This window comes from Eubalaena glacialis, chromosome 3 (genome assembly GCF_028564815.1).
Source record: "Eubalaena glacialis isolate mEubGla1 chromosome 3, mEubGla1.1.hap2.+ XY, whole genome shotgun sequence".
Lineage (NCBI taxonomy): Eukaryota > Metazoa > Chordata > Mammalia > Artiodactyla > Balaenidae > Eubalaena > Eubalaena glacialis.
In genome coordinates this window covers 45778064-45802458 of record NC_083718.1, presented here as the reverse complement: position 1 = coordinate 45802458, position 24395 = coordinate 45778064, and the positions used below count along the sequence as shown (strand labels likewise).

The following is a 24395-nucleotide window of genomic DNA, read 5'->3' as shown; positions in this document are numbered from 1 at the left end:
CAGTAGCAACAGCCATCTGGTCCGAAAGCAGAGCCAAGAGTCACCTTACCTTGCTCTCCCACTGATAGGTGGCAATTTCCCAAAGGAGAGTTTGACCAGATTCAGCCCTTGAGTAGGAGTGAGTTAGTCAAAGAGGACACGCACCGACATTTACCGACCCCGACAGCATGAAAGGCACTTTCCAAAGAGGCGAATGACACACCCTTTGACTCATGAGCCTGGCCTGGGACACCACAGCTGTTACCATCACCTGCACTATCATTCAATAGTTTGGGGCAAGTCAAAGGCTCTTATGTCCTGATTTTCTCACCTGCTAGACAGGGACAGAAATAAACAAAGCCATCTTGGAAGTTTGAGTCTGTACAGATGGAGGATTGGGGTCCACCCACACTGGTGAAAATGCACTGTGAGTGGCAACTTTTAGTATTTAGAGACGCAAGTGATGCAGAAGATAGGATGGAGGATGTCAGTAACTCAAACGTTGTCCGGGAAGCTAAGTTTAAAAACAGTGCAACCCAGCAAGTGGGAACATATTCCTGAATAAAATATTCCCAGATCTGATTGGTACACACATCCACCTTGTCGATATCCTACTGAGCGATTCTTCTGCCTCATCATAATTAGGTCAGTCCTCCCTGTTCATTGCCATATTGTTTATCTTCCTGCGTCCCACACAGGACAGGGATATTGCTGTTTCCCAACTGTTAGGTGCTGGTGTGTTTGCTGCGTTAGACAAGCCACAGTTTTTTCAAAAACTGTGAAGCCACTAAGTTAAACCACATACGATAGAACTCTTAGAAATTTTTTTGAGGTGGGGAACCACCACATGGTTAAATCAGAGCACTATCTGTAAAGCCCGCTGTCTGATTCTCATCCACCACACTGAAGCCAGCTTTCTGACTTACAGAAATGCTGATGCCGCGAAGAGCACTCTTGCTACCGTCAGGGGTGCCCCCTGCCCTGCAGCGGAGCCCCCTCACCCCCACCCCTTCTGCAGCTTCCCGGGAGAGCTGATATTTCATAATATACATATAATCACGCTGCAGAGTCCTCCTCTGCGTCTCGTCAGCAAGTGGTAGTCACCACACTACTCCCACGGAATCGGGAAAGTGTTCCAAAAATGCTACTGTTGGAATGAAACAGACTGCCTTGCAGTTTTCATGACAGCGCTTGGGTTCCAAGAAGCAGACTGAAGAATGTGTGGGAGAAAAATGCATCTTGTGGTTGAGGTATAAATAAATGTTCCAAGTTTGCACATCTCAGTGGTTCAAAAAGGAACCCACTGATTTGGCTGAGTGTATTCTCCGGCCTGAAATACCCTCCGAGGAGATGCATCTGGACGAGATGCACAGTCCCTGCTCTCCTGCATTTTATGCCAAGAGGAAAAGGACAGATGATGCGTGTGAAGACAGCCGTGAAGTGAGTTGTGAGCAAGTGCTAAGTGACATGGACCGTGAAGGAATGCCAAAGGGATGGCAAGTACAGACGGGCAAAGCCACGGAGGGAACTTCGAAAATTCTTTCCAAAAAGAAGTGTGTTTGGAAATGGACAATGGAAGGGTAGGTGCCACCCATAACAATGTCCATCTGAAACAACCATTAGTTAAGGTTTGGTTTTGCACGGGGGGAGGTCACGAAAAATCTCTCTGAGAATCTGAAGCTATTAACTCTCCCCAACAACCCACCTTCTCCCCAACCCCCAAAAAACAACAGAAAATTTTATGAAATTTCAAGGGCTCACAAGTCACCTAAAGTCTATACATGGACTAGTGAAGAGTCTCTGAAACTAGAGTTAAGACCCCTTGATAAAAAAGATTAGGAAATTATAACAATAATGTCTTTATTAGCTCTACACCATACAAAAAAACAAGAATTATATATAGAGATCTTCCTGCACAGATGCCAGCAGTAAAGCTAACATGAAACCAAGGTTTGTCTTCAGTTTCAAGGTAACATCCCAGAGAGAAAAAAAGCAATTGGGCTCTGGTGAGCTCGGGAAGAACTCTAGTGGGATTACATCAACATGATAAATCTCCCAAAGGCTGGGTTTCATTCAGCCCAGCCAGTCACCAAGTCCACGGCCACAAACAATGAAGATCAGGGAGAAAGAGTTAACTTGTCAGGATTGGCGAGAGGTTACATAATTCCTACTGTCCACCCCACTGGTTCCCAAGATGTGGTCTGTAGACTACTGGGGGCCCGGAGACCCTTTCAAGGAGTCCGTGAGGTGAAAACTATTTCCAGAATACTACTACTGCCTTTTCTGTCTTGACATCTGCGCTCTAGAAGGTGTAAGATGCCTGGAGGGTGAAACCTGCGATGCTTTAGTACAAGTCAAAGTAGCGGCACCAAACTGTCCGAGTGGTCATTGTATTCCTCACTTCCACACACTACAGCAAGGGGGGGAAAGCCAGTATCACTTAAGAATGTCCCTAATGAAATCGAAAATATGACACAAATGAACTTACTTATGAAACAGACTCACAGACATAGAAAACAGACTTGTGGTTGCCAACAGGGGCGGAGGGGTGGGAGAGAAATGGATTGGGAGTTTGGGATGAATAGATGCAAATTATTATATATAGAACGGATAAACAACAAGGTCCTACTGTATAGTACAGAGAACTATATTCAATATCCTGTGATAAACCATAACGGAAAAGAATATGAAAAAGAATGTATATATATATATATATATATATATATATATCTCGGAATTACTGTTATACAGCAGAAATTAACACAACACTGTAAATCAACTATACTTGAATAAATTTTTTTAAAAAAGAATGTCCCTAATGAAGCAGTAACAAATATTAACGTCACTAAACCTCAACTCTTTGGTATGTGTTTCTTTTGACATCCTGAGATGAAATGGGAAGAAGGCAGGAAGCATTTCTGCTCCTACTGAAGGATGAGGGCTGTCTCAAGGAAGAGCTCTTGGCCAATCCTGGAGCCGTAAGCTGAACTAGCCACTGTTTTCTTGAAATACCCCTTTTACCTGAAAGAACAACTTTAGACAAACTGGTTATTCAGACTTGTGTATCTGGCAGCTATATTATGGAAATGAATGAAGTGAGCCCATCACATCAACGAAAATAACTAGCAATATTTGTTGCCAATGATAAAATTTGGGCTTTTGAGCAAAAATTAAAATTTCGGAACATACATCTGCCACCCTAGGCTTGACAGTCTCTTGTCTGATGAGACTGGTGGTGGTTTTCATAATTATGATTTTTTGATATGGTTCAATGAAATAAAGTTTTAGAAGGTCTACATAATTTAGTGAACCAATGTTTTCCAAATGACCAGTGTATGATGTTTTAAAAATTACACATGGGTAAAAAAGTCATTCAAAGTACAAGACAGACTAAGGGATTTTACGTATCAGAGTACATGAAATTCACAGATGGCTTCAGATTGCACATTACAACTAGTCTTTAAGACAAAATCACTTACTGAGTGCTATCTAGTGTTGAATCAAAGAATATCCGCAATTAACTGAAAAGGCTATTAAAATACTCCTTCCCTTCCAATTACATATTTATTTGAGGCCAGATTTCCTTCGCATACTTCAACCAAAACTACATAATTCTCCAGACTGAATTCAGAAGCATATCTGAGAATCCACTTGTTTTCTGGAAATCCAGACATTAAAGAGATTTGCACAACTGTAAAACACCACTATTCTCATTAATTCTTTTGTTTTGGAAAACAGTCCTCATAAAAAAAAAAGTTACATTAACAGTAATGGTTGCTGTCATTTTAAAATAAATCAATGCTTTATAATATTCTTTATTTTTAATTATTAATACAAATATGGTATTGATAAATACCAAGGTAAATTTAAAAAGCTCTTTGGAGTTCTCAATTTCTAAGGGTAGCAAGGGCTCTTAAGACCTCCGTTATACATATATACAATGGAATATTACTCAGCCATAAAAAGGAACGAAATTGGGTCATTTGTAGAGACATGGATGGACATAGAGACTATCATACAGAGTGAAGTAAGTCAGAAAGAGAAAAACAAATATTGTATATTAACGCATGTATGTGGAATCTGAAATTGGTACAGACGATCTTATTTACAAAGCAGAAATAGAGACACAGACTTAGAGAACAAACATATGGATACCAAGGGGGAAGGGCGGGGGTGGGATGAATTGGGAGACTGGGATTGACATACATACACTATTAAGACTATGTATAAAATAGATAACTAATGAGAACCTACTGTATAGCACAGGGATCTTTATTCAGTGCTCTGTGGTGACCTAAATGAGAAGGAAATCCAAAAAAGAGGGGATATATGTATACGTATAGCTGATTCACTTTGCTGTACAGTATAAACTAACAGAATATTGTGAAGCAACTATACTCCAATAAAAAAAAGACCAAAATGTTTGAAAACTGATCTCTTGCAATAATTCCATCAGCTGTGAAGAAGTTATTATTCCCGCTTTTCAAATGAAGATATTGAGGATCCTAGAGGTGAAATATCTAACCCAACATGGTCATTCAGAAGGTAGGTAGCAAAATCAGAATTCACACATCAAGGTACATACTATGTCTCCTTCATGCAAAAATATCCTTCTTTGAGTACTGTGACATGAAACAAAAATAATCTATGTGTCTGGATAACAGTAATAACAAAGTGTAAATAGAGGCATTCTTTACTCTGGTCTGCATAATGTCCCAGCTCCAATAGTATCCCATTAATGCTACTTGGCTTCAAAGATGCAATGGGGAGAATCCAGGATCATTTCTGAAAATGAGATCTGGGGAGGGAGCATCCCCACAGAGGGTCTCTCAATCAACTATTCCAGAGGAATCAATATCACCTGAAGCAGACTGGAATAAAATAAGGATTAATTTTGTATTCAGTCTGTGCAAAGAAGGTCCCTCTGTCTCATTCAGTGTGCTAAATCCAGGTGTTTCTCAGACACTGGGCCAGTCCAAGCAGGCCTGTGTCCTCTGGGAACTGGGTGATAGAACACTGCAGCTCTCACAACAGAAAAGTCTTGCCTGACTCAGAGGCAGATTTTACTGTATATATATGCTTATGGAGTCATCTACCTGGCTACATGTGAATTTTCTTAGCAAAGATTCTCCTGAGCCAAACTGCCTTCACAATAGAAAAGGAGAGAAGCTAAGCCAGTTACGGAGAGTGAATAGCATAAGAATCTACTTTGATCTATTTGGTAATAGCAGTTCTCGATGAAATGGGGTGGGGATGGGAGCTCTGTTTCAATTATCCTGATACGTGCTTCAGTTTTTCCCATAGCTTTTCATAGGGAGAGATGCACACGTTTCATAAGTCTAACGGTTGAAACCCAAACTAAAATTTGCTGAACCGGCACGTGCACTGTGTATGTGTTTGAGAGAGAAAGAGAGAGCTCCTGTGAGAGTGTGACTATTGCTGACTGCAAAGTTTAGCCAGAGAGAAACTTCACATGGGAGATCCATTTTCACTGTAGGAATATACAGGCTTTTAGAATACACTCTTGTTCCTGCAGAAGACATAGCTGTAAATCTTTCATTTGCAATGTAACCTGATCTGAATTGTCCAGGAGGTTTGGGGAAAGACTGCAAAAACCAAGAAAAGAAAACTGCCCTCAAAGAAAAGATTAATAAAGGTCATTTGGAGGAATGAAGTGAAATAACTGAAAAGGAAGGGAACTAAAGGAAAGTTACTGGTGAATCACTCATAACCTCTTGGAGTGGCTCTCAACCTCGGCTGCATGTGCCCGTCTGGGGGTGGGGTTGTGTCTAGCAATTCTCATCAGACTGACGTGTGTTGGGAGTTTGAGAGAACCACGCGGATCTAACGTGCTTCCACAATGCAGACCCACTGGCCTAGGCCTATGGTCATCCATTTGGGTTGAGTGTTTCTGAGTGCTGAATTTGCCCAAGAAGAGTGCTGAAGCATTCTTCTCTGCAATGCAGACTTTACAATGTAACTCTTCTTAAGAATGACTGGCACACACACGATTTATTAGGTTGTTTAGCTACCTTGATGATGGTCAGAATAAAGTGGCAGACACCGTATTTTCTAACTATGACAAGCAAATATTCTAGAAGCCAGGTGCAAATTTTAAAAAAGAAAGGCTCAGCTTTCTTTCCGCCTCCTCCTGATTCCCGCTTCACAATGTTGGATGAAAATGATGAGTTACTTTTCCTTCTTCCCTATCTCAAGTCCTTTTTTCTTTCTGGTGCTTGAGGTGCTGTGTGATCTTGGGCAAATTATTAATCCTTTCTGAACCTGTTTCCTCCACTGTAAAGATACAGTTTCTACCTCATAGGTTTGTTATGCAAATTCAATGAGAAAATAACCCGTGAAGCCTGCGACTACTAGGCTTTTAATTAGCCTTCATTCTTTTGTGTGTGTTTTTTTTAAGTGACGTCAACTCCTGAAATATCTTCAGTACAATGTCACTCAGACTCATAGAGGATTTATGCTTCTAAAGCCTTTGTTTTACAGGCAAACATCTACCCTGCTGTGAATGGAAGGGCTCTTTGAACTTAAGAAATGGTTCTATCCACAAAGGGAGGAAAGAAATGTTACAGGAAAATGCAACTATCTGATTATTAGTGACTGGGACAGAACTTAGAAGACACGCTCCTGTCATTTTCTACTGGAGGAGACACACGTGATTAATTTTCTTGCTTTTAAAATTCGGAAGCCAGGAAGATCAACAAGTTAGGGTTGTAATTAACAACCCCTGCTAGTTAATGTGTTGCCACAGGCGCTGTTGGTGGAGATCAAAAGGATTTGATCCTGCAAGCTCCCTCCTTTCTGCTACTGAAATGAATGCTTCGTGGGTTTTCCCAATGAAAGAGAATGATACTGGCATGGAGTGGGTTTGCAATAACAATTACTTTTAACTAATGGTGACAGAAGAAATGACAAGTAGGCTCTGTTGAACAGAGGCAGTCCCAGCCAAATGAAAAAGAGAAAAGGAAAAAAGCCCCAGTGGCGCAATGTAACTTCTCCACAGGTTGAAATAAGACAATCAGAAACAAAGTTAGCCTCCCACCCAGAGAGAGTGGTTACACTAGCAAATTTCTATTTGAGAGAAATAAAAGTTGGAGAAATTGTGGCAGAACCCTATTATAACCCTGGTCAGGGGACAAGCATAATATTCAGGGTACTGGTTTTTGTGTAACAGTGAAAGATGCTCCACATAGCACTTTAATCCACAATGTAACAGTGAAAATGGGACCACTTGCTGTGGGAGCGTCTTCCCAGAGCAGGGCTGAACCTTCCCCTGGGCATCGGGCTTTGTTCTGAGGCTTGTTAAAAGTTAGAGCCCAGGGCCGCCCGGGGAGGCGGGAAATATTTAGGGCAGTAAGGCAGCAACTAATAGGTTTTCCCCAATATTGGAATAGGAGCTGTGATTTACAAGGAGAAAGCTGGGCTTGGTGGTCAGCACTGAATGGTTGACCTTGTTATAAAACGATGACCCTGGGGGAAATGGGGTGACGCAGGTCAAAGGGTATAGTTTCGGTTGTAGGAAGAATAAGGTCTGAGGATCTACGGTACGGCACAGTCACTACAGTTAATAATACAGCAACTAGGCCCGTGAGCCACAACTACTGAGCCTGCGCGTCTGGAGCCTGTGCTCCGCAACAAGAGAGGCCACGATAGTGAGAGGCCCGCGCACCGCGATGAAGAGTGGCCCCCGCTTGCCGCAGCTAGAGAAAGCCCTCGCACAGAAACGAAGACCCAACACAGCCAAAAATAAATTAAATAAATTAATTAATTAAAAAAAATAATAATACAGTATTGTATGCTTGAAAGTTGCTAAGAGTTGAGCTTAAGCATTCTTGCCACACAAAAGGAAGTTACCTAGGTGAGGTGATGGACTTGTTGATTATCTTGATCTTAGTAATCATTCTACAACCTCTATGTATATCAGATCATCACACTGTACACTTTAAATACAATCATATTTGTCAATTATTCCTCAATAAATCTAAAGAAATACAGTAGACATGACTCTCCACATCACTGGTTCATGAAAAGTCAGGCTCAGCAATGAAAAAACGGTGAGGATGCTGATTTAGGATTTGTTTTAATGCAGGCTCTAGTTGAGATGAAATTTACCTTTGCCTTAGAAAGAAAAAAATTCATGAGGCTTATGGACAGAGCAGAGAACTACTGACCCTACAGAACAATGAACATTGTATTACTCTTTTCAGCCACTGGACAATACCTACAACCAAGCCTCATCTTGCAGGCCCTGTAAAATCCCTAACAGTTGAAGCCTGCCAGAAGAACAGACGTCTGCGCTTTTGAATTTAACATTCTCCTCTGAAACTCTTTATATCAACTTTTGTGGGAGATGAGAATGACACTTCCTTGCAATTTGCCTTTGACTTCTCTGATGCCTACCGATTGGGAAGTCAAAAGGAAAGAAACAGGGGCCACGGGGCACGTGACCGAGCCAACTCCCGGGCACTTGACCGAGGTGACGGCGGCGTCTTTGAACAGCTGCGAAGGGCTGGAGAGACCTAAACTCAGAAGCTCGCGGGCTGCCGCCCGTCTCGGCCTCCGCACACGGCCGTGGGCAAGTCGAGTTCGAACACGTGCTGAATAAAGAGCCCGCCTAAAACGTGATCTGGCCCTCAGTTTCCTCGCCTGTGACATGGGTACAGTGTTGCCGGGGGAACAGGGTTGCCTCAGGCCTAGGTGAGGCAGGGTGCATGGAATGCCCTGCCAATTAAGAAGCGGGGCGAAGGCCTGGCGGGACGCAGCGGCCCGGGGAAGCGGGCACCCCGTTCATCTGCCCAGAGAGCTGGCCGTGGATCACGTGCCGAGCAGAGCAGCGCCCCTCTCCTCGGCTGACTTCAGGGACCAGCCCTAGAGACTGGGTATGCGGCGGGCCTGCACCCTCTGGGTGCGAACCACTTGACTTTTGCTGTCTTACTAGATCTTTCCAACAGCCGTGTGGGGTCAGTGTCGTAGACGGGGAGACTTTGCTGAGGCCGCACAGCCTGGAGTGAAGGAGCCGGGGTTGGACCCAGGCGTCAATCTGCTCAACCCGCAGGCCTTCCAGCAGGTGGCTCCTGCACCCCAAGGGGGCCTGTGCCGCGCCTCCAGAAGGGACTCAGCCCTCGTCCATGAGACCCACCCGTCACTCGTGTCCCCTCTGTTTCCACCATCAGCCCCAGTGTCTGGAAAACCTTAACAGGCCCGTGGTGTTCTGGGAGCATACTTAGGATGCTGGAACCACGGGCCCAGAGTTGTGAGTTTCACCGTACAGGGCGGAGCCTGCCCCTGGGCAGTCTAGGCATGGCCACGTCGGGATCCTTTTCCCCAGAACCTAAGCCACCCACTGCCCGTTAGGATGTCTGGCCCTCAAGAGGAGGGGCTCTCTGACACACGAGATCATCACAACAGACCTGCCTCACTTTCTTTGTTAATAGACTATATTACGAAAAAAAACAAAAACAAAAACACAGTTTTAGGGACTTCCCTGGCAGTCCAGTGATTAAGACTCCGAGCTTCCACTGCAGGGGGCACGGGTTCCATCCCTGGTGGGGAACGAAGATCCCGCACGCCCTGCAACGTGGCAATCAATCAGTTTCAGATTTACTGAAAAGTTAAGAGTACGGAGTGCCCTCATTACAGCCCCCCACATACACACATACACCCGTGCACACACACAATTTCCTTTATTGTTAACATCTTACATTAGTTGTACATTTGCTACAATTGAGGAAATGATATTGATACATTATTAACTAGAGTCCATAGTTTGTTCAGAGTTTCTTAGTTTTTCCCCCATGTGTTTCTTCTGTGTCAGGATCCCATCAAGGATACTACATCACATGTAACTGTCCACCTCACTTTTTCATTCTGAAGGTGCAGTATTGAGAGAGGAGATTAAAGAAGTACATAATTGCTTAACTTGTTCTCGGCTTTAAGTCTGAGAAAATGCTAGGGTGGAGGCTCTGCTGGGGGCTGCGTTTTGGTGTTGCGTCTGGCGGGTGCCAGCCGAGTGGGGCACCGGGTCCTGGGGAAAGGCAGGGCCCTGAGGAGGGGCTTCCCTCCAGAGCGACCCTTCTCAGAGCGGCCCCTCGGGTTGGGGTGATGGGAAGTTATGTTTAGAGGATAGAAAATTTCTGTCTGGGGTGATGAAAACATTCTGGACATGGATAGTGGTGATGGTTACACAAATTTACTTAATACCACTGATGGTAAAGCATTAAAAATGCTTAAGTTTTATGTATATTTTAAAGCTTTTTTTAAAGCTGAAAAAATAAATATGCAATTTAAACAAGAAAAAAAAAAAAAGGAAAGAAACAATGAATGAGTTCTCTCATATAGGAACTGACAATAAGTAACAGCCACCATTTCTTCCAATGGTACAATAAATGACAGATGTTAGCAACAGTACTTTGTAACGAACACAATACTAGATTCTCCTATGACTGCTGTTGCCCTAAGTTCTACAACACCTAGGTGATTAAATATCAAGGAAAAGGACAAAATCAAAGTCATACAAATGTAACTATTTAAAAGCTTAAAATGCTCCTAACAATACCCCTCACTTCAACATTCTGGCCACAGAGTAGATAGAAATAGACCATGTAAAACTACCTTTATAACCTAATGATAAACCTAAGTTCCAGAATATGGTCAGGCCCTCTGCAGCCAAACATGAGTATTAACTCCTGGCCCAAGAAACATGTGACCTGCTCTAAATCTTGCAAGAAAGTGCACCTTAACTGGTTACAGAAGAATTTTAAGAGGTGACACTCCCATCCTCTTCATTTCATTTTCCCACAGTCAAACAATAAAAAATCGAATTGTCAATTTACTTAGGTGAATTACCACAATTTTGGACTGGACCCTGATAACTCAAACTTATATATCGTTTGAACAGATATAAATAAACTCTAAATAGTAAATAGTAAACTCCTGTCAAATAAATATAAAGTACTAACTAAATAAAATGAAGAGATTGTGGGCTGAAGTGTTGAAGAGGAAGCTTCATAAAAAGAGATGCAATGTGGGGAGTTCCCTGTGGTCCAGTGGTTACGACTTGGCGTTTTCACTGCTGTGGCCCAGGTTCAATCCCTGGTCAGAGAACTAAGACCCCCCCGCAAGCCTCATGGTGCGGCCAGAAAGAGAAAAAAAAGAGATGCAATTTGAGCTGGGTCTCTGTTCAGGATGAACAGACTTACAGTAGGAGGCCTTACCAGGGAAGAAGGCAGAGAGTAAGTAGGGGAAAAATGCACAGAGGAGCACTCCTGGTTCAAGAGGACATTGGGAAGAGTGAGGAATGACACAGCACCTTTGTGGGGTACTGGAAAGACCACTCAGACTTTGTTTAGGGTTTAAATGAAAAAGTAGCGAGGGATAACGCTAGACAGTGTGGGAAGAGCACTGAATACGGAGGACCTGAGCAGTCAAGATTTTGTCCTGAAGAAAAGAGGGATCAATGAAGGGTTCTGCGGTTATTTATAAGGATTCATTTCCAAGAACAAGCAGAGCTGTATATATATTGGTACGTGATGTACATATATAGACAGGTGAGGAGGCCTGTCCAAAGAACTGCTAGTAAAATAAGTTGCAGAAATGAGACTATTCATTTAATAAATATTTACTGAGGTTATGGGGTGCCAGGCCTCAGGCTAAGTGCTAGGCTACAAAGTTGAGTAAGATCTGGTTCCTGCAGTCAAGGAGCGAGTGTGATGAAGGAAGTATGCACAAGGTGCTATGGGTGCAAAGACACGCGAGTGTGCGTGTGTGTGTGTATGTACCATTATAAGCAGTTTGGAGCTGCTGGAATGAAACTAACACTGCAGAGCAAGCTGGACCCAAACATCACCCCAGATGCCCAGCCCTGGGAGCATGCCAGCAGCCGGCGCTGACCCTACAGTGGAGTTCTACCAGGGCCACTCTCTGAAGACGCACAGAAAGAGAAGGTGGCAGTGGGCTGCTCCCCACCTCTGTGCCTAGAAAATATTTAGCAGCTAGGTGTCTTGAAAGGCCCGAACACGTGCCAAAATCAATTAAATATTGAGTGAAATAAGTAGACTGTTTCTAAATCTCTACTACTTTGTGAGCCTGAAAGTTTTTAAGGTGAAAAAACCCTAAAGGTTTTTTTTTAAGTAGTATTTAGAAATATTTATTCAGGTGTATGAGTAGACTAAATTTCATCAACTTCTAAAAAATGTCTACCCAAAGTGCTGCTATTTTAACACAATGCAGGGATGCCACAATTTTATTAGACCAAACTATTATCTGATCAAAGCCCTCCCTTAGTTTGCATAAGTCATGAACCAGCGTGTGTGGTTAAACTTCTGTGTTAAGAGTTTTCTTTATGACATACATTATCAGTGTTCCATAAAAGAAAAAGAAAACACTCAACCCAAAACCTTACTGCCTTTAACAAAAAATCTGCTAAAATGACAAAGTTCAATGCACTACAGTGTCAACTAAAAACTGTCACTTGCCATCTGCCTCTACAAGGATGAAGTCACTAGCCACTGCAGTCGTTGACCTTCGACACCCCCGAAAGGAGTTCAGGCTGGAGATCAGGAACGAGGCACTCTGTGCTCTGGAAAGAACTGGCAGAACAGGCCTTCGGATAGTTAGAAATGTTCAGAAGATTTTATGAGCCCAATTTCTGACACCTTCTCATATCCAGAAAAGCACTGAAACGATTAACAGAAACATGTGCTCGTCGTGACTCGCAGCAACCTTTCTGAGACTGGCAGGAACCTTCTGCCAAAATGTGTGCTTGACTGCATGTCCGCCCCTTCACCAAAATCGCATATACACTGACCTTCTCACACCCCACCTCCCAAGAGCAGTTCCTCAGAGCTCTCTGAGAGGCTGTCTCCCGGGCTACAGTCCTCATTTTGCCTTAACTTAAAACTTAAATAAATAAAATAAAACTTAAACTCACAACTCTCATGTTGTGCTTTTTTTCAGTCGACAACGGGTTTATAAAGATGAATAAAACCTACTGGAATATAAGCTCTGTGGAGGGGAGGGTGTTGCTTTTCTTCACAGTTGTTTCCTAGGGATTCAGAACTCAGCGAGGGCTCCATAAATATAAATATTTGCTGAATACATTAAAAACAGAATCCCTGCTCTCAGGGAGTTTACCATCTGCTCATAATTAAATGTCTCTTACTGTTGAGGTTTTAAGAACCTGTGAAGCTATCACTGTGAACAGCAATCATCACTCTGCTACAGATTTGTGCAACTGACAGATAAGAGATTTTTCAGATTGCACAAGGGTGCTTCCTATACAAACATTGCTGTGGTGAGGAAAATCAACAAGATGTGAGCCCAGGGCCCACATCCCTTGAAGAGCGTTTCCTGGTCCTCACAGACTGAAGAGAAAAAGCTCCTCCTGTCCAAGATCTTTTCATTCTGCCACAGATGGCAACATAACTCCTTTCAAGTGCCTGGATATAAAATCCTTGAGATTTTACTTGACTCAGATGAAAAACTGCATCTTGTTGGTCAGCCAGTTTCTTTCCACCTCTCCCCCCAGGATATATGCCTATGTCTTCAGGCCTCAGTGTGAAATTCGCCTCTTGGTAAGCGAGTCGCCCTTGTTTTTCCTCTCCCCCACGGTGACTGCAGATGCCCGGGGCTCTGAGACGCCTAGTTCGTCATAGTGCACTTGCTGACACACGCCGGTGTCTCAGCTATCACAGCTATCACAGCATTTATTTTGGTTTCTAGGGACTATAAACTTGCCAAAGATAAGCACTTATGGATTCTCCTTCTTTAAAAAGCAAACCCAATCCATGTTAATCACGTACATGCCATATTTCCACTCAGTCATCTGAAACCTTCCACTTTGTCCCTAGATTTTACGTTAATAAATTGGCACAGGGAGTTCCATGGTATTTTTAAATTTTTGATTGAAGAAAAATCTGAGACACACAGCTGGATTCTCAGCAAGTGCATGGACTAGAAAGGTAAGTTGTTTTTTCCTGAACCCTCAAGACGTTTTGGTATTATTTTCCTGCTAAATTGCATATTTCTGGCCTTCAGAGAAGTCTAGAAGAGATCTGGTTTCCTTCTGTTCTATTGTGTTGGTGTGAACGCCTTTGCAATTGAAAAGGAGGCCTCCGAGGGTGGTAGGAACAGAGTCAGCAGAAGTTACACAAAGTGAGGTGTGTGGCTTTGTGGCTGGTTAGAGCGCCTGTGCTAATGAGGCCAAGGTCATGGGTTCAGCCCCTGAAAAGGCAGTTACTTCAGTCAATTCCCCGCTGGAGGGCTGCACCCCTAAACTACCACAGATTTGCTAGAAATCCAGAGATGCAAGGGTTGGGGATGTGAGCGGGAGAGTGATGGTGGTGTACAGAGGCTGATATTGTGAATCCCTTGAGAGGGGACAGAGAGACCTCTAGTGCCAGAGCTGGCCCCTCTCCAGGGCAAGAGGACCGCTCCAGAAACCACCTCGCCGCCAGGCTGACCAAAGGACGGCTCAAAGTCTGCATCTGGTCAAGTACAATCAGGGTGGCCTGTTCCAGGTCTGTCTAGCTCCCTGGAGGTGATCAGGACATATATACTCACAGGTGCAAAGACAAGTAGGCAAACCCAGAGAGGGGCTGTCTGTGAGAGAACAGGAAATGGGAATGCAGAATCAATAACAGAGGAGAAATTCGTTTCAGTCAAATTGTCCTAATGCGGATCAGATGAAAGCATGCCTTGAACTGAGAAATGTGATTACTCCACATCTGACGTTCAGAAAACAAGGTGTGTGTATGGTGGGAGTGACCTTAGTTATTATTGATGATTCCAATTACATAAGGGATATTTGTAATTATTGATTGCCTCCTTGGGAAGCAGAAATAAAGTGGCTTAAAATTGTAATTATTTCATATTTTCTTTATATTGGCAAGAAAAAGAAAGGGGATAATAACCTCAGGCAAAAGAGGTACGTCTCAAACACCAAAATCAAGTAGAAACTTTCTTTGCATTTTTCTATTTCAAGTTCTATAACAGACAACTTCACTGTCCCAGGTTCTCACCCGTTCTGAGTTCTCCTGAAGACCAGCTGCTGCCAAACTACAGCCCTGAGCCCTGGATCTTCCCAAAGAAATTTAAGACATTTCTGAGGAACTTTTAAAGAATCTTCTGACAGATAGTGTGCCATATGCTTGTCCTACAGGAATACCATCCTGGGGCCTCTTAGCACAGCTGCACCATGAATTCTGTTTCCAAACCATGCCCATTTAACCTTGCACAGAGTAGAGTTCTGAAGACTGGGTATGTTTAAGGAAAAAAAAGGACAGGGGGTTTATACTCTCATGCTGCCCTACCAGAGGGCACAGAAACAAACTCTTCATACGTAGCTATAAAGACTAAGATGCTAAACTCGTCTTAAATAACTCAAGCATATTGAAAAATGTCCCAAACCCACAAAAGGACCAAAGCCTTGTATTTCTTTTTACATTTTATCAGGTAATAGTGGATAATACAGAAGAATATATGTAGCTCTTATGCAAATTCCAAAGCATTGGAATAAAAAACCTCTGAACCCAAAGCAGCACAAGAGACAAGACAGCTGGATCAATTTATTTGTTGAACTTTCAGAAACAATGCATTAATCTGTTGACTTATCTCTTGGGGGAAGGGGAAGCAAAAGAAAAGAGGTGATAAAAATTGCATTCACTTGAGGAGAAATCCGAAGTGAATTAAGTCCTGGTGTCCAGGTGTGAACCACACGGTAGATTCAGGTCAAAAGGGGCAGGGAAGGAAAACAACACTCAGAATAGGAAGACATGGTTCCCTCCATGAAGGACACAGAGGCTGGCCCTAGGACGCGCTCAATAAATATCTGACCCCAAAAATGTGAAATTCAAGGAAACAACCTTTCCAGCACTCAGTTACTTCCTACATAAAATGGGATAAGGTCTTCTCTACACAAGCCATCCTTGGGAGGATCAAAATAAGAATGTATCTGGAAATGCTTTATGAGCTGCTAAGAGCAACACGATTTAAAGGAACGTCATTTTATATGGGATCTTCAAATTTTTGTGAGAGGATTTTGTGCAATTGCTTTTGGGAGGGAAAGGTGTTAGATGGTGGTTTTAACTCACCAGGGTTTGAATTTCACTTCAGGATATCCTGCTGCCGTTCTCTTTCATCTCAAATCGTTTCCAAATGTGCAGCTTGGTCACTGAGCCCTGATAAGCTATAACAGAAATTATGCTCCCGCGTATGAAAAATGTGCGTGTTCTGGCACTCGGCACATCTGAAGTCTTGCAGGACAGCTCCTTGCCACAGCTGAAAGAATCATGCTGGAAGCAAAGAGCAGAGAGGAGCCATGGTATCCTTGCTAGGTGGAAAATTCTGTTTTCCTCCATTTCTCTTTTCAAACATTTGTTTAATCCCACGGTAAAAGAGTATTAAAGTATCTAAGCACTTTGGAGCTACAAGAGGCTCATTTTCCTCAAAAAGCTTTATCTGTGTAGGCTAATCGTATCAGTTCTGTCAGGTTTCAAAAAATACTGAAAATTGATCCCAGACACCCATTATTATGCTGGGGGACCCGAGGTTGAGAACTGCCACTTTTAACTCTGGGTCAACATGCCATCTGAATGATGACTCCACTGGCCAACAAGGTACAGTATCTCCTTCCCAGTTTTCCCCACCCCAATGCCACCACCATAAAAAAATGCCCCTGAAGTGAGACTATGTTATCACACTATTTAACATTTAGCCAAGAGAGCTTATCAAACACGTCCATACAAGCGAGACACGGGGCCAATTCTGACAGCTCCCGAAGTGTCCGGGCCGTGCTAGGCACTTGACTTCACTGTCTCAGGGCCAGCTCAGTAGGTGGGTGTTAACGTGCACAGTCTACAGATAAAGGAACCCGGGAGTTCAGAGAGCTTAAATAATTTGCCTCAAGACAAACCATCGGGAAGGGATGAAGCCAGAATTCAAACCCAGTCAATCTGGCCCCAAAGCCCCTCCTTTGTAGTCTCTAAATACACAAAAAACTTGAAATACTGAAATGTTGAAAATGGCAACCCAATACCTCGTTATCTACTATACAGATGGCTTAACTTTATATTCTTTAATGTAACTTTTTAGAGGAAATCTGTTGTCTGTGTATTTTAATCTTCCTACCCATTTCTTAAAAATACATGTAAAAAGATGGAGGGAATCCTTTATTGGAGCACGTGTGTCCAATTTTTCATTCACAGAACAAGATAATTTGAGAACAATCTGAAGCCATTTCTCTCCTCAGAGACTCTCCAAGTCTCAGAGAATGTTCTTGGAATAAGCAGCATCACAGCAGCCCTGGGGATGACACGACCTTCTGAGAGCAGCTTCAGGCCCAGGGCTCTTTCAGAGAACCTTAAGAACAGGATCAAGGGTTCACATCTCTTAATACTGATTAAGATCAACTAAAGATGACTTCAGTTTGGTAAAACAGTGGGGAAGAGATGAATGCTGCTACAGAAAAAAAATCGGGGGGACATTACACCTGTATAACTGCTGAAATAGGCCATCTCAATCACAGTATTTTGATCGCGCAAACATTTTAATATTTAAGTCAACTGCTCTGACTGAGCCAGACAGAATATAAATTTCCTGAAACCAGGTTCGAACAGCTCTAGTCCAAGGAGGTGAAGTGGGCCTTCCTACTTTGCCCCGATACTCTGAACAAACAGACAAAAAAGACAATATTCCTGCCTTTAAATGACCCATGAGCCAAGAGAACGAAAGATCAAGAGGGATACATCCGCCCTCCTGAGGAACTGCACACACAATGAATGTTCAGATGGAACCCAGGGTTACAGATTTTTCCCTGAGACAAATACTAGCAAGTGTTAAAATATGTCAAATACCAAGTGAAATATAATGTAAAAAATGTGCCGCAAAATGTTGGCCAGGCCAACGTGTGTGTGTGTGTGTGTGTGTGTGTGTGTGTGTGTGTGTGTGTATGTGCACATAAAACGCCTCTGAGAGGTCTGATGAAGACAGCTCCCAACTGGAAGACATTTATATTTTTAGGGGCTGCCTTCTAGCAGCTGAGGCAAGATACACATCTTCCCAAGTGTCACCCTGAGAAAATGTGATACAAATACAAACTTTTGTCTGTATTGCCCTGACAGTAAGAATCCCACTCCACTGTGACTTGAGAGAATTCCCATTATTTTTCAATTTATAGAACATACTTATTCCTGAAAAAAATCACTTACTTTCCTTCAAATTAAGTCAAACCCTGATACAATTAATATGATAGGGGAGATCTGTAGTGGCTCATTTGTCTTAAGCAACATTATTTACCTTCAACTTCTGGCACAAGAAACGATAAGGTGTAGTTTTCTTTTTATGGGAGGGGAGGGGAAGTCGTGGATTTTGCCCTGTATGCTTCAGTATGTGAGAATTCTGCTCCTACCCCCTGGGGGAACCGTGGGGACATATATGCGTTCCTCTAGTACAGCTGGACAGAATAATCTGTCCTCGGTCTATACAGACAGTTGACAGAGGAAATGGTGCTAAATCTATGAGAATGATCTAGCCACTAATGCCAAACTAATCGCATTTAATGGAAACCAGAGAGTGAAGTACAAATATATTTCTAATTTCACAGGTATCATGATGTCATCATTTCTTGTGTGTTATTTTAGTTGATTTCAAATGAGTCCTTGGGGAAAGAGAGGAAAGGAGCTGTGGATGTTGACAGAAGTTCACCTAAGCCAGAGAAAAGCGGGGGGAGGTGCAGCAGTCCCACCCCAATGCAGGGGGTAGCCCTGGTGAGGGATCTAAGGCAACAGCGACACTGATGAATGTCATTCAGAAAAAGGGAAAACAAAGGCAAACACTGTCCCATGCGGCAGGGTGATTTGCCAAGTTGCACCTGACTCTACCTTCCTGTTCTAAGATCGGGGGTGTGTGTAGTAGATAGAGTTTGGAGGCTCACAGCAAAAGAGAAGAATCTCTCAGCTCTGCTTCTCCACTGAGAACCCAGCTGGATTTGATCTTTAATTCACTAGAGGAGTGGTCAGGTAACTACCATCTGAGCACCTACTATGTGCCTGGTACCGCAGTCTTCTCTCCCACGATGGACCCCAGGAATCACCAGGATCCCTGATGGAGGGAGGCCCCTTCTGTGCTGGGTGACCTTGCTTTGCTCCTGCCACTCCAGACACCCACACTGCTTCAGACTCTGAGCCACAGCAAGGCTCAGAAGATCAAGGGACCAGACACAGCAGCCTTTTTAACTTTGGGAAAACCCAATGCTCACTTCACTCAAACGTCGCAAAGTGGTGCCATGACCCTTTAGCTCTTGGCTCACCAATTCAAAGAGCCACATCACATACAGCCCTTAAGCTGCCCACGGCATGATTCTGTGTCTAGTTCCTTTCCAGGTCCCCCCAAGCGGAAGACAGCTCTGGCAGGGAGTCTGGACAAGACTACTATAGTATTTAGCTTTTGTCCCTTCTTTTGCTCTGTCTTACCGTGGAATGAGAGGAACACGTCTCGGAGATTGAGTACTTCAGCGTGTGTTGGACTTGAGACCTGTATTCCAAAGGTACCCGCAGGACCTCAGGTGGGCTTAATCTAGCCCAGGAATCTCCACTTCAAAGATGAAGAAACTGAGGTTCAAAGAAAGTAAAGCAGGGTCCTGGAAGGCCCTGTACAAACTTAACTCCAATGCCATGCTTGCTGCCTCAGTAATTTTATTGAGCACTTAACTAGGTAGGAAACGGGCAGAACTGAAGACACCAGACTTCATTTTCTTAACTATAGGTGTGACTATACATACACAGTGACACTTCCTCTCTGGGCATTAGTTTTCTCCCCTGTAAAATGGAAAGAGTGTTGCATTCATGATTTCTAACGTGACTTTCAGGTCTGAAACTATCATAAGGCTTGAAGATATAATTATGTGTTGGTGTATGTGAAGATATACACATATACACACATACATGATATGCTACAATTAAATACCAATTCCAGCCATACGTTTTGCCTCATCCCCCCAGCAGCCATGTTTTCCCAATCCCAAACCAGGGCTAGATACGTCCCACCAGTGCAGCCCCTCTGAACCACGGGTGTGTGGTCAGTACTCCTCTGGCTTCTCTCCAAATACCAAGTGCAAAGGGTGACAAGAAAGAATAGGGGCCATGTACTTTACATGAAATATTAAATGTCATTAAGTTCCTTGGAAGAAACACGGCAAGTCTGCGGCAGAAGAGACTGTGGGGCACAGAACACATCGCAGGAAGCACAAGTTAAAGGTGACAGGCTGTGGCTGCGCGAACCTGGGGCCCCGCTGGCAACGCACCGAGTGGGCAGTGCGTGCCAGCGCTGGGAGCAAGCCTGGCTCCAAGCCCACGTGTGAGCGCAGGACCCTGCCCCTCGCCAGTTTGCACATCCCGCGGGAGCGAGTCGGAAAACATGCCGTGCAGGACGTGCGGCGGGAACTTGGCTGGTCCTTCCTAACGCACGTGGCACAGCCGGCCCGGGGTTCAAGGGAGCAGCCCGCCCCCTCCCCCGCGAGCCGCCGGCGCTAGGACCCCGCGGGCCGCACGCACTTCCTCCCCCCGCTCCCGCCCGCCGCCGCCGCCGCCGCCGCCCGCGCGCACCACCCTACCTGGCGAAGCAAAACTCGCAGTGGTTGCCCCGCTCGTTGACCGTGAGCACGTAGGCGTAGGCCGGGCAGGAGAAGAGCAAGTCCCCCACCTGGAAGGACTGCAGGGCCCGCAGCCCCCGGCCCTTGCCGGGGCTGCAGAAGCGCTCAAGACCGCTGTCGCCCTCGGCCCTCATGCCGGCGGCCGGGCTAGCGCGGAGGGGCCCTGGCGCCGGCGGAGCCCCCAGCTACGGCTCCCCGCGAGCTGTTATTGGAGAAGCGTCACCCAGAGCCGCGGGGGGGCGGGGTGGGAAGCTGCCCGGCGGACGCGGCGGCGGCCACCGCTCCCCGGAAGGGACGGCGGCCCCGCCCGGTCCTCGCGCGCCCCCGGGAGGCGGGGGACCTGCCCGGCGGCCCCGCCCCGCGTGCGGGACCCTCGGCTGCCGCCCCGCACGCGCCCGGGGCCGCTTCCGGTGTGGCAGCCGCGGGGAGCTGCATCCCAGGCGGCTCCTGGAAGGAGGGCGGGAGGCGTCTGCGCCTCCGCGGCGTCTCCACGGAGAGCGCTGGACGCTGCCGGCTTTCCGGTGGGCGGGATGGGGTCGCCCGGGGGTCAGATATCCAACGCCTCCCGGAGAATCCCGTAGCGTGACCCGCGCTTGGTTAATTGAAGGGGGGGGCCCAAGATGTTTCTCAACCTTAAGTTCAGTTCCTCTGTCCTTGTCAAGGACCCTAGAAGGAGTCCTCGGGGGACACCGAAGAGAAACCGCAGTAGCAAAGTTTGATGTGCTGAGGGTTAAAGGGTGCTTCCCCAAGGTTAAAGGTGTTTAAACCCTGTGAGACTTCAAACCTTCCAGAGAGTCTCTCAAGTATTCATTGTAAACCTACTCTGCCTCTGCCCCTCTGGTGGAAGTTACTTACGTAGACGGAAAAGGAAATGCACTGGTCAGGCTTGCTCACTCAGTCTCTGCATAGAGGCAGCGATGCGGAGAAGGAAGGAGATAACCTTGCAGTCAAGGAACTTAGACTTGTTGGGGCGATGCCATGCTGTGGCCAGAACACACGGCTAGAATTTGCGGTGATTCTAATCGGTTTGACCACGCACTGTCATCTTAGAAAAGTCAATTAGGTTATAAGTCTCATAGAGGAGTTAAGACACGCAAAGCTCATAGAACAGGGCTGAGCACGTAAGTCCTATACATTTGCATGCGATATGAGAAAGAAGGATATAATCTGTTTCACCGAGGAGTGTGTAAAGGCTGAAATTGATGTGCATGCAGTAAGGACTCAATGTATGAAGAGAGAATTTAGCAAAAAACACTAATACTTAAAACTCAAGTTTGATCTCATGTTGCATGTGTAAGTTAAGGACTGGTTTAGCAAAGGGAAAGATAAATGTGATTTGGAGTATGTCATAAGGTTAGTAGAATTTTTGACACGTCAGTAAAATTCCTAAAATGAATAAGCCTCTGGCCTACCTGAAAAAAAAAAAAAAAATCATGGATACTTTCCCATTTAGGCACTTCAAGAGGCATTCACTGAGCATCCACTATGGCCAATCACTGGGATACAAAGATGGGCAAAACGTAGGCCTGGTTCTTTGCATTTGACATGTTCGCAATCCAACAACAATTACCCTTAGTTATTGAACATTATGGGCCAGGCATTGTGCTAAGTGCCTTAAACACATTATCCCATTTAATCTGTAATTCCAACTGCCCAATGAGTTAGGTGTTATATATCTCCCATTTCCAAAACTAGGAAACTAAAACTCAGAATAATTTCCAAGGCCACACAACTAGGTTGCAGAATTTGGTTTCAACCTCCAGGCAGTCTGAATTTGAGGCCCATGCACTTAACCCAAATGTCCCTCTGCAAACAAAGACAGCTCTCTAAGTGTTATTATGGTGGATTGTACAAAGTGTTCTGTGGGAATACAGGCAGGGAGTGACAAATTCTGCCTGGAGAATGAGGGTTTGGTCAAGGCGGGGGCCACATTCCAGTAACGTTTGAGCTGAGTCTAAAAGATAGATGGGACTTTGTAAGTGCAGGAGAGGAGGAGAGTTTTCCAGGCTGAGAGAATTGCATGGGAAACAGGTGTCTAGTTGCAGCCCCCAGAGGAGTTCTGAGTGGAGCATGAGTTCTCAAGGAGAGGGCAGGAGGTGAAGCAGGAGCAGTGGAAGGGCATCTTCTCAAGGGGTGAGTTTTGTCCCAGGTGGTGTTGAAGTCACTGAAAGTGTTTAAGCAGAGGGGCGCCACGATCAGTCCAGTGTTACAGACAGTTCTGCTGGCAGCTTTGCAGATAGACTGGAAGAGGAGAGGACCAAACACAGGACCACCAGTAAAGAGAGCAGTTGCAGTATTTTAAATGAGAGTGGAAGAAAGCTGGAATCAGGGCGGTGGCATTAGGGAAGAAGGCAAAGGTGTCGAGGGTAATTTTAATTTCTAGCTTGGCATATGGCTTCTCCACGGCAGGCAGATAACAGTGCTGGCTTTCTAGCCTAGTAAATCTTGTAGGCTCAAAACAGGAACCATATATCCTAGAGTTTGGGGAATGTAACAGGCATTTTCTTACTAATGAGGAAAGTGAGGCCCTGTGAAGTTAAATAAGTTGCCTAATAACCCAGTGGCAGAGCTAGTGTGAGATTCCATGACATATTCGTTCAACATTTAAATATTTATGATATGCTTACTGTGTTCCAGCAACAGTGATAAAGGCTGGCGATATAACGGTAACAACAACAACGAAAAAAAACTGACTTATTCCCTGTCCTCACGGAGCTTTGTACAGTCTGGCAGAGGAAGCAGACATTAATCAGACAATCACATAAACAAATACAGACTGTCAACAGTCTCAAGTGCTAGGGCAGTGCTTAGAGGATATGACCTAATCTAGGAATGCTTTTCAGAGAGAGTAATGACTGAACTAAGATCTGAAGGATGAATAGAACTTAATCAAGAGAAGAGGAGGAGGGACAAGCATTGTAAGCAGAGAGAACAGCATGTGTAATCGACAGGACCCTATGGGGCCTTCTCAGAACAGACCCCACCCCCACAGGGTCCCCTACCTGCCTCTTGTCTGTAGAAAAACTTTAGCCTCCTAGGCCTTCCCCCAGTAAATTTAATCAGAGAAGCGAGAAAATGCAGAAAGAAAGGAAAACAGTCAAGCAAGACAAAATAATAATAGTTTAGCCATTAAACAAAGTCAAGGATCTTTAGTTCTTTCTCAAGGAACATAGATAATATTCTGAGCCATATCCTCTGGGCTGCTTTGCAGATACAGAAATCCCTACCAGGTAGAAGAAGTTAATTAACTTCATGCTCACCACAAGCACATGGACTCCAGACTGGTTGGAACCAGGAAGTTGATGATGTTGACTCCCGATTACCTCACCACCAACCAATCAGAAGAATGTCCACTAGCATGCATCCCCACAACCCCAAGGCCCCCACCTTTAAAAACCTTTCCCTGAAAGCCACTGGGGAGTTCAGGCCTTTTGAGCACTAGCTACCCAGACTCCTCGCTTGGCACCCTGCAATAAATGCTGCACTTTCCTCCACCACAACCCAGTGTCAGTAGATTGGCTTTACGGTGCATGGGCAAGCAGATCCAAGTTTGGTTTAGAAACACATGTCCGAAGTTTCATTGATTGCAAGAAGTATGACCTCCATGAAAGGGTGACTAGAGCAGGGCTAGAGGGAGAGTGTTGTTCTAGATGATTTTAGGAGGTAAGTAGGTCCTGTTGGACAACCTACAAGGAGTCCACTCTGATGAAAAAAGCCTCTGGCAGATGCCAGACTACGTTAGATGAGCTTTATGCCA

The 24395-nt window shown here is 44.7% G+C and overlaps 1 protein-coding gene across 1 annotated transcript in view; it reads right to left on the bottom strand.

Moving 5' to 3' along the window:
- SMYD2 (SET and MYND domain containing 2) overlaps nucleotides 1-21098 on the bottom strand; it is a 50444-nt gene extending 29346 nt beyond the window's left edge. Inside the window, exon 1 of the mRNA XM_061185604.1 lies at nucleotides 20600-21098. Coding sequence (XP_061041587.1) covers nucleotides 20600-20772 — 173 coding nt within the window. The 5' untranslated portion in view covers nucleotides 20773-21098. The remainder of the gene's footprint in view (nucleotides 1-20599) is intronic.
- Between the last annotated feature and the right edge of the window lie 3297 nt (nucleotides 21099-24395).